General features: G+C 39.6%; 1 protein-coding gene across 10 annotated transcripts in view; it reads right to left on the bottom strand.

Moving 5' to 3' along the window:
- LOC122551441 (zinc finger protein Helios-like) overlaps nt 1-14,923 on the bottom strand; it is a 229,577-nt gene that overhangs the window by 64,683 nt on the left and 149,971 nt on the right. For all 10 annotated transcript variants that reach the window (XM_043693360.2, XM_043693354.2, XM_043693353.2 and 7 more), the window contains one exon: nt 9,848-10,015. In XM_043693360.2, the coding sequence (XP_043549295.2) occupies nt 9,848-10,015 (168 nt within the window). The remainder of the gene's footprint in view (nt 1-9,847; nt 10,016-14,923) is intronic.

Here is a 14,923-nt window from a genome sequence, read left to right as displayed (position 1 = left end):
ATCTCAGATTCCTGGCTGATATTTGAAAGTGACACAGGGTTAAGTGGCAGCACTTTTATGGTGCAGCAAGGCTAGTACAATATTAATTAGAGCAGAAAGTGAGGTCTGGAGATGCTAGAGATCAGAGCTGGAAATGTGTTGCTGGAAAAGCGCAGCAGGTCAGGCAACATCCAGGGAACAGGAGAATCGACGTTTCGGGCATTCCTGAAGAAGGGCTTATGCCCGAAACGTCGATTCTCCTGTTCCCTGGATGCTGCCTGACCTGCTGCGCTTTTCCAGCAACACATTTCCAATATTAATTAGAGGTCACTGGAGTAAGTCAAATACTGTATGAGGGATGGTACAGGGAAATGTTTTCATTACCCAGATCAGTGTGAATTGTCTCAAAGCAAATGAATATACTACAAAGAGGTCTCCTCTGTGTCTCCTCAGGATAGACTACATGAAGTTGGATGAGGAAGTAGAAAGGGAGGACATAAACACAGAGAACACTGGAGGAACTCAGCAGCTCTGGCAGCATCGGTGGAGAGAAAAACAGAGTTAATGTTTTTAGTCTGATAAGATTCTTCACTTTTTTTTTCCATGGTGCCTCACTAGAGCATAAAGTTACAGGCAAGCCATCATTCAATGCTGAGATCTGGGAAAAGGTGTTAGATATATAAGTATGACTAAACTGAGAGAGTAGAAAGTGCTGACGATGGAGACAAAGTAAAGTTGATACAGCAAACGGAAAACTGTGGTGTGAAGTGAAAAGCAGATGTTCTTAAGGAGTAGGGAGTCACAGAGATGTACAACACGGAAACAAAATCTTCGGTCCAACTTGTTCATTCTGACCAGATATGCTAATCTAGCTCCATTTGGCAGCACTTGGTCCATATCCTTCTAAACCCTTCCTATTTATAAACCCATCCAGATGCCTTTTAAATGTTGAAATTGTACCAGCTTCCATCACTTCCTCTGGCAGCTCACTCTATACATGCACCACCCTCTGCATGAAAACGTTGTTCCTTAGGTCCCTTTTAAATTTTTCCCCCCTTACCCTAAACCTATGCCCTCTAGTTATGGACTCCCCCACTCCAGGAAAAAGACCCTTGTCTACTTATCCTATCCATGCCCCTCATGATTTCATAAATCTGTAAAAGGTCACCCCTCAGCCTCTGATGCTCCAGGGAAAACAGGCTCAACTTATTCAGCCTCTCCCTATAGCCCAAATCCTCCAACCCTGGCAATGTCCTTGTAGGTCTTTTCTGAACCTTTTCAAATTTCACGACATCCTTCCGATAGGGAGGAGTCCAGAACTGCACACAATGGTCCAAAAGTGGCCTAACCAATGTCCTCTACTGCCGCATCATGACCTCCCAACTCCTAAACTCAATGCTCTGACCAATAAAGGAAAGCATACCAAACGCCTCCCTCACTATCCTGTCTAGCTGTGGCTCTACTTTAAAGGATGTATGAACCTGCACTCCAAGGTCTCTTTGTTCAGCAACACTTCCCAGGATCTTCCCAGGATCTGCTCTAATATGCCTTTCCAGCATCTCACATTTTGTATTCTGCACACTTGTCAGAAGATAGTACTCTTCAGATGCAAAAATGCTGACATTTTCTGAAGATAACTCACAAAGTATTTATCTGAACAAGATCAGGCCACAGCAGTGGGAATAAATTGAAAAGCAAAGACGTTTTTCTCATATTTATTATGTCACTGTTGTATCTGAATAGTCATTGAGCACATTTATCAGCAAATTTGATTTCATATGATCTTCCTCAGTTATCTTGAAGCACCATTCACTTGAATTTGTGGGTAGTCCCCCAAAAATTTGATTTAGCATGATCTTAATCGTAAAAGAAGCAATGTAGGTACCTTCATTTGAACATGAAACAATGCAGAAGGTGCCTTAAAATATCCTGTGAAATGGATGCATAAATATGCCAATTGTTGAAAGATGTCCTCAGCTGTAAGGACTAAACCATAATCTCATTTTGGTGGTCTCTTTGCCCATGGCTCATTCTAGGGCTATCCAAGGGACCTTTGTGGGATATCACAGCCAGCCATTTACAAATGCATCAAGGAGGTCACAAATGCTTTCATCAAAGCGCTCATGAATTTGTGAAGTTCCATGAAGATCCAGGGAGTCAGGAAGGCAGAGCTTTGGGATTTGCTGCAATAATAGGATTCCCACAATTACAAGGGACTATTGACTGGGTGCATGCAACCAATAGAGATCCCTGGGATAAATCAGCTGACTTCATCAACAGAAAGATTTCCCATGAATGTTCAACTAATATGTGATCGCAACAGACAAATCATCCAGTTTGATAATGCAACACAGGGAGTTCTCATGATGCTTACATTCTCAAGAACTCACAAGGTACAAGTCTTTGATGCACGAGGCAGATTGCAGGGTTGGTTGTTGGAAGGATACTCTCATAAGAACTAGATACCACCAGTTAGGAAAGCACCATTGAGGAGAAATATAATGCTATATGTAATTACTCAAGGACTACAACTGAGAGGATGACAGGTCTATTGAAAATGAGATTTAGATGTTTGAATCACTCAGATGGAGCACTTCAATGTTCTCCACAATGAGTGTCTAGTTTCATTCTTGAATGCTGTAGCTTGTATAATCTCACTCACCAAAGCGGGGGACGGGATGTTTTAGTGCTGAAAGAGATGGAGGATTGAGATGTCTCCTTCAATGAGGGAGATGATAGTGGTGACAGGGAGCAAGATGTTCCCTATTGAGAAAGAACAGGAAAAACTCAGAACACCGGTGAGACAAGGCAGACAGGTCCATGATAATTTAATAGCTAACAGATTCCAAGCCAAAGTGAGATACTAATATTTCAGTTTTACAGCTTTCTTTTTCAATACCTTCTGGTTAGGAGGCTGTTGTTTTCTATCTGGGACAGACATTATGTTACTTCATTTACACTGACTTCTGTTGCCTTAAAGAAAATGACCTGTTTTACTTTAGCTCTACCAATGGTAAACCTCACCTGGGACAAACTAAGTTATTATGGTTCCAAAGGGATATCCCAAATTAAGGTCCTGGATGAAAAGAAATGAATTGGCACCTCCTTCTTTATTCACTTATCTCCTCAGTTGTTTCAAATATGGTCATTTAAAAATAATCCCTTCCTTGTGGGTGCCACATGGATGACCAAGTCATGCTATGTTTTAACAGAAAGCCAATGTAAAGAGGCTTTCTTCAGTTAACATAAGACTGAGTTGATCAGTTAGTAAATACAGAAGCACCAATGCAACACATGTACACATAGATTAGGAATAATTAGTAAACCTAATAAAATAATAACTTTTAAAAGATATACAGATTAGTCTCTCTGAGTCTCTTGTTACGACCAGACCAGGATGAAAAGCTCTTCACCAACTTCTTTATTTGCCACTTCTTCAATTAGTAAAGAATACATAATAGAATATTAATAATCAAACAATTTCAAGATTCTTGGCTGTTCAATCAGTTGAAATACTTCTGTCTTATTTTATTTTTATGGTGGTTAGCTAGCAATACTCAGAGCAAAACAGTTCTTCTATAGTTTTGGTCTCATCTGACCACATTGCTGGCTGGGTTGGCTTCTATCACTTAGGGAAAGAGAATCTTTTTACCTGTAGTACAGGGGAGACTAGTGGGTCATTCTTCAACTGTGGCCTTTACAGTGCACTGGCACTCAAAACCTAGGCTGGTACAAAAAAAACTGGCATACTTTCTTCTACTAGCACATATAGATCAAGGTTATAGTCAGTTTTTAATCTTGTTTTGTACATAACTGGAAGGACAACACAAAAGAAATCTGGAACAACATACTGCTAAAGAATAAGAGATCGCCAATCCCAACATTATCTCTTCCTGATGTGACGCTATTTCATTTCTGACAATCTACAGATGCAACATTCCAAGAGCCCCACACTTTGCCACACAGCACAGATTTAATACTTTCAGTCTTTGTTTTTACTTCTAACATTCCTCTTTTAACTAATTAAACATGTCAGGGTTTGGATTTGTAGTCACAATACCCTGCATGTGTCAATCAGTAAAGAAATAGATCTTGTGGCAATAAAATGCAACAGGACCTGCATAACATTGTGTAGTTCCACAGCACTGGGAGCTTGGCAGGAAATGTGATTGTGATTATAGCCCTCGACTCAAGCAAGCCAGAATACATTCTGCATTGGAAGCCATACACTATCTTAATTTGGCCCAGATGAACACACGCCATCCTGATGTCTGTTCTAAATGGAAACAAGGTATTATTGAAATCCAATGTTCGTTCTGCCATTTTGAGATTCCATGCGTGCCAACTGGTTGCAAAGTCACTGCTGCGCACTGGCTTTGGAGGGCTGCACAGTGGCATGAAAAAATTACAGGGATTATTGCTGAGAACTCGAAGGTAAATTTAGGAAAAATAAACAATAGTAGCCCATTTGGACTCTCGAGCATGCTCTAGCATTCTCCTAAACCAAGACTGATCTTCTGATGTAACACCTTATTTCCTTACACTCTGGATATTTTTCTTTATTTTATCACATTTTGTAGTTAAGCATTCTCATTGTACCTCCACTTTTTTTGGTGGGAAACTTCCAAACGCAGTTCCTGGAAGAAGTGTTCCCTGCACATTGTGGTATATTGGATGCTTCTTATTCTGATGCAATGTCTCCTGGCTTTGGAAATCCCTACCAGGGAAAATCATTATCACATTCCAATAGGGAAGATGCGCCACAACTTTAAATTCACCAAACCATGTCATCGCACATATTAAGACTACACCAAACATATAAATAATGCAACTGAACATACATTTACTGCAGTGAAAACTATTTCAATTGATTGAACAATCATGTCACTCATGTGTTCAACTGCTTTACTTTTCTTTGCTTATGATAACATTTTGTGCAGCGTAAACTATCATAGCTAAAGTAGAGATAGCCTTCCAAAAGTTATGCTTATTAACTGCAATGAATTTGGCATCCATCTTCTGGGGCTAGTCCTTGAGGGCTCCAGCCTGCTGAGAGTCTGCTGCACAGATGCTTGAACACTTCCCTGGGCCTGACCTATTAGAGGTAATGACATCACTGGCATGGACTCTGAAATGTCCTGAGATAAAATGTCCAGGATATGTAGCTGGGAACTCCTCCTTCCACTGGTGTACAAGAATGCATCCCTGATTCCTTGAAAAGTGGCACTTGGAGGGAGGTTGAATGCCTCATCTCTCATTTGCCTTACTTTAGATCCAACGCATTATGACTACTGTAATGGAGTGCAGATCCAAGCCCATAGCTAACAGCTTTTTGTGTCCTGCTGAACCTGGGTTTCCGAGACAGTTATAATCCTTTATATGGAGATAAAAGTGATCACTCACAGCATCATGACATCAGACAAAAGTCAGAAGGCCTCCTCCATCTTTCACTCTAATTTGCAAATGGCCTTGGCAACTCTGTCTGATGTTCCATTGTCCATCTTTCCATCTCCAACTCTTATTTCCAGAAACTCATTTTCTGCACTGAGCTCTCTAAGGCAATAAGACCGTGTGGCACAGGAATAGAAATAGGCAATTCAAGACACCTATTTTGCTCTGCCATTAAATGAAATCATGGCTGATTTTATAATCAGTATGATTGTCATCATAGACCTGGTCTCCAGCAGTTTTCCAAGCAAGTGTCAGAGAACTCAGCCATTATTCCCTCTGTCAGTTGTTAGCTGGCATCAGTGATATGTTCATCATTTGTGACCTAGAGCCTAATAGAGTCTAATTTAGAACGTGCATCCATAGAGAAGGACATGTTGGTGGAAGATGCAGGTGAACACCATGTTGGTACGTTCTAAAGTGTGGGAGATATCAGTCTCTAAGGTAGTGTTGGAGATGGTACATGAGGAGGGCCAAGATTGGAGATAGGGTAAGGCTGTCTCCTCTTTTTTTTCCATCCATTAATTGTTAGTACCTAGAATGCTGAAGAAAAAGTTTTAGCTGATGGTTTGTGCACTCTCTTATCTAAACAGCCTAACTCTGCTGACCCATCTGACAATAGCAGAGTGCAAGCACTCTCACTGGCCTATCTCTCCCTCAGTGCAGGCACAGTCAGATCTCCCACTTCCAGCTCTGTGGCCTCCTCCTCAAAAGGGTTGGTGATTTGAATATCTTCCATCCTTGGACCAGTCTGAGCCCAGTCCCTCCTATTATGGGTGTTCTTCTGCAGACAGACAAAGCAAATAATTGAGTATCATCTCTATTGGTGCATTAGCACTTCATGAATATGCATACCAAAACCAACTCCTGAGTCCACCCCAGTACATGAACAGGAACTGTACTGGCTTGCAACTCGTGGAAAACTGATAGCATGAGGTGATTGGCACAAATTCAATACACATTTTCCATCTGGTGCTGAGGCTTATACATAATCCTCCTCTCTGATATCTCTCTGTATGGGCATGCTTAGACTGCATGGTGGTCCTATTACTGTCACTTTGTGGTAACAGTATATTATACTTACCCTTGTGGAACATGGGGGATTGCTTGTAATTGAGTTGCTTTGGAGCCAGTTTCTTCTGTGGGTTCCAATGGCATTGGCCTCAGCTGCAACTTCTATCCATTATGCCTAGGCATGGGAAGGCTTTCTACACTCACAACTGGGGAATAGGAAAAGGAGGAGGCATCATTGAACCATGCTGACACTCAGCACGCCTGTGGCACATCCAGGGAGCATTATGTCCAACAACATAGGCTACAGTGATGTCTCTAGTTTGCAGAGAGTGAATGGCTGTGCACATGCCCTTTGCTTGCACTTTGACCCCAGAAGATTGCAGTCGTGATGATAACGTCCTTCCTGCCAAACTACAGGTGGTGATGTTACAGTCTAGTGATCTTTACCTTGCGGAGGCTCAATGCCAACTCTTGGATATTTTGTCCGACCTTCCCCAGAGCATGATCCTACACCCAAACATTGAGCCATTGTTGCCAGGACTGTCACCGGGTCACTAACTCTGGAGATCTTCCCCTCCACTCCTCCAACCTTACAGACTCCCAATCCCAGACAACCCGTTTATACCTCCTTCTGAAAATCCACAAACCAGATTGTTCCAGTAGGCCCATCGTATCAGCCTGTTCCTGCCCTACCAAGCTCTTTTCCTCTTTCCGCTGCTTGTCCAGATCCTGCCCACCTACATCCTCTGACGCCCTCCACCATATTGACAATTTCCAGGACCCTAACTGCCTCCTGCTCACCATGGATGTCCAATTCCCCAATTCCTCTAAACCTCCATTTCCCACTAGGATGAGTCTGAGAGCTCTCGGCTTCTTCATCGAAAAGGGGCCTGAACAAATCCCATCCACCAAGACTCTCCTCCGATTGGCTGAACCAGTTCTCTCACTGAACAATTTCTGCTTTAATTCATCTTACTTCTGACAAGTCAAAAGTAGTGGCTATGCTCACCTGCATGGATCCCAGTAATGCCTGCTTCATTATGGGGTACGTGAAACAATTCTTGTTCCGGCCCTACATTTCCCCCTCCCACCATTTTTTTCTTGATACATCAATGACTACTTTGGTGCCACTTTATACACCCATCAGGACCCTAAAAAAAATGTGATCATTTTGCCTCTAATTTCTATCCCTCTATAACTTACACATCATTCATTTCCGACACTTCCTTTCCTTTTCTTTCCTTGACCTCTCGAATTCCATTTCGTGGAATAAAACTGTCCACTGCCATCCACTACAAAGCAACTGACTCCCTTCATTATACTCTTCGCACCCCAAGGCCTGCAAGGATTCCATCCAATTCTCCCAATTCCTTTGCCTGCATTATATCTGTTCGGTTGATGCCACCTTCAAAAACAGTGCTGCTGACCTGGCTTCCTCCTTCCCGAACCGTGGTTTCCTGCCCTCTGTAATTGACAGGGCTCTCAACCACATCTAACCTATCACCTGAGCTTCTACCCTTGACCGTTCCTGGACTCTAAACGTTAACTTGCTCTCTCTTTCTGTGCATGCTGCCTGACCAAGTGTGATCTCCAGCATTTGTTGCTTTCAGTGTGATTTCCAGCATTTGTTGTTTTCACTTTAGGTTCTGCCATCCATATCACATATACATATCTAACAAGTTGAGGATTTGTGTACTGTATTCATGCAAGCACACACACCCTGCCCCCAAGAGGAATTGATGGAAGTTTCTGCCTAGGGTACATGGAATAATCTTAAATTGTTGTACAATACTGTAAGCGAGGTTGAAATACTTAACAGCAGACAGCAATTGTAATCTTAGAGATGGTAAATTGAAACCAAATTAATAATGACAAATTTCTTCAATGAAAATGGAAGTATAAAACTGCTAATAAAACCACTGCAAAAAAAAAAGTCATTATTGTTAATCCAACTGAAATAATCTTGTCCATGAACTCTGTTATAAATTTAAGTTTTCAAAAATTACATGATTAAATAGAGTGAACTCAGTTCTTTTAAAAATTCAAATGTTATTGTGCTACAGATTGGAAGGCATCAATGGCTCCAATCTCAAACTGTGTGAAGATAAATACATTAGATAGAAAGTGATCTTTTAAATATATTTTCAATGTGGATCATATTTGGGAAAAAAAGCTTGTTTCTTTCTTCAAAATGGATGGGAGACAGAGCTGATGAAACAATAAAGTTTAAGTGGAGAAAAGTGTAAGGATGTAAGCGAGGAGGAAGTAGGATAACAAAAACAAGGAAATAAAAGAAAGGACAACATGAGCAAAGTATTCACTCATTTTTATGTTAAAAGTTAAATTTTATACATTTAGAAGGCAATTTTAACACAAACTGCCCATTCAAATACTGATAGGATTCGGTGCAATGTAGGTTTTAGACCCAATTTAATTTTACACCTTGATAAACTCATTGGACGGTAATATTGGACTTGGTGTAAAACTGGCACATCATTCAATCCCATTGGTTTTCCAAAGGTGAATTAAGTTAAAATGCAACCCTCAATAAATTAAGAATAAAACTATTTATCATGTTTGAGTAGCTTTATTACTGCAATATTCTTTATTGCAATGTTGTAGTATGTACATTGCAAAACAAACAAATCCAAACAGCAGAATCAAGAATTACCCTGAACCTACCAGCAATCCAAAGGCTGTACATAATTGCCCAAAAAAATTCCCACTTCTGAACACAACATATTATTTCCTATCATAAGAGCCAACAGGCTAAAAAAGCCCAGTCCCTCACATGCACATTACACCATTTCAGCAATAACAAATTAAAAATCAAACTAAGCCATATAAGTTCAAATGAGTTTTAGAATTACACAGCCACTGAAAATCCTACAAATTCATACTTCAGAATTAATACAGAAAACACAAGTGTCATAAGACAACCACCTTCAACCATGCAATACATCAAACAGTACTATGCTTAAAAACAATATGGCTCTACACATCAAGACACAGGAAATGTTATACATAACTAATAGAGAAACAGAAACTAGAAATGATTACAATATATCATGCTCACTTTGACAGATTTTGCATCAGGTTTCTACAGTTAAAGAGGTACTTTCTTAAAAAGTAAAGTTTGTTTTGTAGGGTGCTTCGCGCTCTTTTTTACGAATTGAAAGTTGGGTAAATCCAGTTAACCTGGATATACAATACTTCACAACAATGTGGATCACTTGTATGTGATATAAAGATTTATTGAATAATATTATGCATGCTTGTTTAGTCAGGGAAGCATTGGGGGGGGGGGGGAGAGGGGGGGGGTCCATTCCTGATAAGGTTGAAACTGTGTCTAGAGACCTACTGACCAAAGGTAGGCAGAAAGGCTGCAGTTCATATGTGAACTTACCAGAATGTGTCCTTAAGTGCCCAGTCAGTGCATCCCGCCTCCTGCAGGCATAGCTACAGAAAGGGCATTTGAAGGGTTTCTCTCCTGTATGCAACTTAATGTGCCTCAGTAGGTTTCCTTTTTGAGTAAATGAAGCACCACACTGGTTGCAGCGGAAGGGCCGTTCACCTGTAACACATAAAAGCAAGATAGCACACCTGTGGTCAACAGCAGAGTTCAAAAACCAGGTGCATTACTATGGCAGACGTTGTTTCCATAGTAGCAGCTTTAAAGTCTTACCATTAATACATGTCCCAGAAAAACTATAACTAGAAGTAGTAGCTTGAAGGAGCTGTTGAGTGAGTGGTGTGAGGGGAAATCTATCTAAAATACCTAGTTGAAATGACAGGCGATAAGATTTCCTCTAGGTTTAATGTGCAATAGAATCCAAAAAATATGTTTCCAAACAAGCGGACATGAAGCAAATAGAAAAACAATTTGTCCCCATGATCAATGAAACATACTATGTTAATGACTGTATCTGCTAATGTTAATTCAGCTGTCAATAATTGCAACTGTACAATTGCACTGAGATGTAATAATATTGTTTAAAGACGACCAGATTTCCATCGTTATGGGCTACTCATTGCATGTCCCAACATCCCATGGGCCATATTTGAAAAGGTACAGTACAAAACTTCAAAGTGAACAAATACTTTTGGAAACTGTACCTCCTAAGCAAAATTACATGCTTCAAACAAAAATTAGTTTACTGTTATTTGAAATGTGATAGACATGGCCAACAGGTAGTTTGGATTTAAGCTAAATATATATGTTAAATATTGAAAGGCGAAACACAATTATATTAATATGATTCTTTTTGTTGGGCACTGATTTTGCAAGAGAATTTATTGATTCAGACTAACTGCCACTTATAATACTGATGGGCTACAGTAGCGATCATTTATTCAATCTGTCTGTGTGGACTCAGCAGTCACTGCGATCAGTGGTCATGACAACAGATTTCACACCTGGACCTACTACTACGACTGATGTTTCTACACCACACTCTCAAATCTAGCTACCCAGAACTGGCATTGTTTGAAACCTAAGACATTTTTTGATGTATCCTTTCTTATTTGCAACTGTTTGCATTGGTATAAGGAAGTGAGGGAAGCACAAGAGAGTTATTATATGCAACACAATGAGAAGTGAATTAGTATCACCAGCAACATGGCCATGAACCTAAACTGTTTGATAGTACTGGCGATTGGTTTCCTGCGCTCTCTGTTCATTGAACTGAGGCATTCCAATTTGAATTAAAACTTTTCTTTGAAAGGCATTCAAGTCTGAGGCTGCTGGATTTGAGAGGGTGAACCTGTAACAATGTAAAAGTTAAAAACACATGTTGCTTAAATAAAACACAACAACATAGTAGTTGATTATGCCAAATGAAATGTAAAACACTGCATTGCAGACATGACTTCATAGTCTACTATTTGAAAGTTATTACTACCAGTGGACAAAATGTTGATTTCTGACATGCCCCTAGAAGCCCAATTTTCAGTCATAATAACCTCTTCATCCAGGGAACTGCATCTTCATCCATTCAATTGCAATGCAAGTAAATAACTTTAAACTCAAATCAGAACTAGTAAATCATCATTTCAAATTTACTCAAAGTTATGTTTGACCCCAGCCTCAGCATTTAAAATGATTAAATTATTCTTGCGTTCCTTTGGATTACCTGCTATTGATGACTTTTCTCAATCCCATTGACTACAATCATTCATGTTATGTAGTGTCATAAATGCTATGCCTAAAGGCAGCTCTTTGACTAACTGTCTGCTGATGTTTCATCCTAAACCATTTTCTTGTTAGTGTTTGTAAATGGTGGTTTGCCATTTGCATTCTCAGGGTCATTGCAAAGAAGTGGGTCCCTAGACTTCTGTACGAATACCGTTCTACTAGTTCTGATTTGATTTGTAACCAAATGGTTGAACATGTCAATTTGTCATTAAATGTTGAAAAGAACTGGAGTTTATGTTTAAAGGAACAAAACTAAGAAGGAAAGAGGTTATGCTACGAAGAGGTTTTGTACAAACTTTAGTTGACCTATTTTTAATTAAGAGTACAGTGTAGACTTGTCTCCAAAATACACAAAGTTTCTGGCAGCATTAAAGAAGGTAAGAATTCCATTTACGAAGATTCCAGAAATGAAAGGGCAATAGCTAAATTAAAGAAAAACACTGAGCAGCCTGGAGATTTTATCTCCAGGAAAAGAAGACCAAGAGGTGACTGAACAGATAATTTTGAAAATCTAAAAGAGATGAGTGTGATAGTCTTAAAGATGGTGTTTCCAGAAATAAAGATTATAGAAATAAGAGGGCAACTAATAAATCTGAGAGGGAGTTCAAGAAATACATCTTTGCTGAGACAGTGGTTAACATGTGCAACTTGCTACTGCGTAAAGTATTTGAAGTGACTTACATAGGTACTTTTAAGGGAGGAGCTAGATAAATACAAGTGGGAGAAATGCACAGAAATGTGTGATGACGAGGTTACATGAAATGGGTTGGGGGCGGATTTGTATGGAGCATAAACACTAGTCACTTGGGCAGCATTCAGACATCATTACATTTTAGCAAAGATCTGGCTCTTCGTAAAATATTAATTGTAGACTTGGCTTGAATATTCAATGGTACAGGTAATACCAATGATTGTTTAAAGATTGTTTCAGGTAAACATTTCAAACTGAACAATCTGGATGTCTGAATCTTCAAGTTATAAGCCTTTGAGGCTTGTATTCTTATTGTTGTGGTTCTGTTCGCTGAGCTGGAAGTTTTTGTTGCAAACGTTTCGTCCCCTGGCCAGGCGACATCATCAGTGCTTGGGAGCCTCCTGCAAAGCGCTTCTTTGATGTTTCCTCCGGTGTTTATAGTGGTCTGTCCCTGCCGCGTCCGGTTGTCAGTTTCAGCTGTCCGCTGTAGTGGTTGGTATATTGGGTCCAGGTCGATGTGTTTGTTGATGGAGTTTGTGGATGAATGCCATGCCTCTAGGAATTCCCTGGCTGTTCTCTGTCTGGCTTGCCCTATGATAGTAGTGTTGTCCCAGTCGAATTCATGTTGCTTGTTGTCTGCGTGTGTGGCTACTAAGGATAGCTGGTTGTGTCGTTTCATGGCTAGTTGATGTTCATGTATGCAGATTGTTAGCTGTCTTCCTGTTTGTCCTATATAGTGTTTTCTTATTTCATAGGCCCTGCTTACAACTGCATTTTAATTTCAATACATAATTTCTTGCCATTAATGAATTATTCCTTCTTGCCTGAAGGTGTAGTAATTTGTGGAAAAGTTATGATAAGTAAAAAATCCCTGCAGCAAATTATGAGCAATTCGTTCAATTTAAAAGATATGAAAATGTGAAAGAAATTGCATATAAAATAAAGAGAATACTACAATAGTGAATGAATGGTACTTGCTGCATTTCATAAATACAGAAGCACCATACAAATACCAAATACGGAAGTTATTCAGTTTTGATGCATTAGAATGCCTAAGCCTGTATTTGTTCTAATATCTTACATTTAGCTCCAATCAATACTTCATTTAATCTTTAATTTGGTGATAAATTTACAAATTCTCAGGAATTTGTGGGAAATTTACTGAGATTTTGGTATGCAGTTTTGTGAATTGCTTTTCAAAAATAGTGCAAAATGTTTCATAAAATCTAGCAATCTTGGTAAAGTTAAGCCTCAAGCAAAACATTGCAAGACATGGATATCTAGTTTAAAAACAGATTTTTTTTGTTTCAACTGAGTGATTATTGACCTGAAACGTTTCTTCTTATAGATTCTACATGATCCACTGTATTTCTAAGATTAAGCTTGAGGTTGGTAAGGTTTTATTTCCCACGTATTTATCAGAAGTGAACATAATAACTTTCATTCGACAGTCAGTGTCATCAGAAATACCAAATAATACTGGATGGAAAGCTGCTAATGTAGTTTCAGAATATTAGAGAGAAATGTAAAAATCATAGTGTTATAAAACAGAGTGAACATCTTTTTTACATTATGGATGTAATAAATATTTTCATAGAATCATAGAAACCATACAGTGTGGAAGCCATCCGGCCCATCGTGTCCACACTGATTCTCTGAACAGCATCCTCCCACACTCACCCCATCCCTCTAACCCTGCATTTCTCATGACTACTCCACCTAGCCTGCACATCCCTGGCCACTATGAGCAATTTAGAACATAGAACAGTACAGCACAGTACAGGCCCTTTGGCCCATGATGCTGTGCCGAGCATTCATCTTAATCTAAGATCAACCTTACCTACACATCCCTCAATTTACTGCATTCATGTGCTTGTTCAGCAGTCACTTAAATGTCCCTAATGTCTCTGACTCTACTACCTGCATTCCACGCACCCACCACTCTCTGCGTTAAGAACTTGCCTCTGACATCTCTCCTACACCTTCCTCCAATCACCTTAAAATTATGACCCCTTGTGACAGCCGTTTATGCCCTGGGCCAATCCATCTAACTGAGTATGGGAGGAAACTAGAGCACCTGGAGGAAACCCATGCAGACAGGGGGAGAATGCTCAAACTCCATACAGACAGTTGCCTAAGGCTGGAATCGAAGTCGAGTCCCTGGCACTGTGAGACAATGGTGCTACATTGAGACCCTGTACGGCTTGTTTTAAAATTACATGCTATAGTCCCTTCACAATGCCTTTGGAAAGTTTTGTGTTATAGTTCTGATGTACAAAGCATTGTACAATTAGACAAAATTATTTTATAATTAATCTATTAAGTGACCTATCAGTGACCACTGCAGTCAGGTCAAAACAGAGTAATGACTAAATGCAAATTCTGACATATGCAAATTTATATGTATGAGGGTGTTAACAACTTTTTAATTTTAAGAGTGAAAAAATGTACCATTGTAAGAATGCCATCAATGGTCATTCCTACTGGTCTTGTACAATAAAAAATAGTAATGAGTCAATGGTGGTCAGTTTACAGAATGTCATTATTGCACAAAAAAAAATTAAGTGCTGGAAATAGCTGATACAAGAGTAGGCACC

Source organism: Chiloscyllium plagiosum, unplaced genomic scaffold (genome assembly GCF_037043375.1).
Source record: "Chiloscyllium plagiosum isolate Xiang-an unplaced genomic scaffold, Cpla_swu_hap1 HiC_scaffold_7, whole genome shotgun sequence".
In the NCBI taxonomy this organism is placed as follows: domain Eukaryota; kingdom Metazoa; phylum Chordata; class Chondrichthyes; order Orectolobiformes; family Hemiscylliidae; genus Chiloscyllium; species Chiloscyllium plagiosum.
This window is presented reverse-complemented; position numbering and strand designations above follow the sequence as displayed.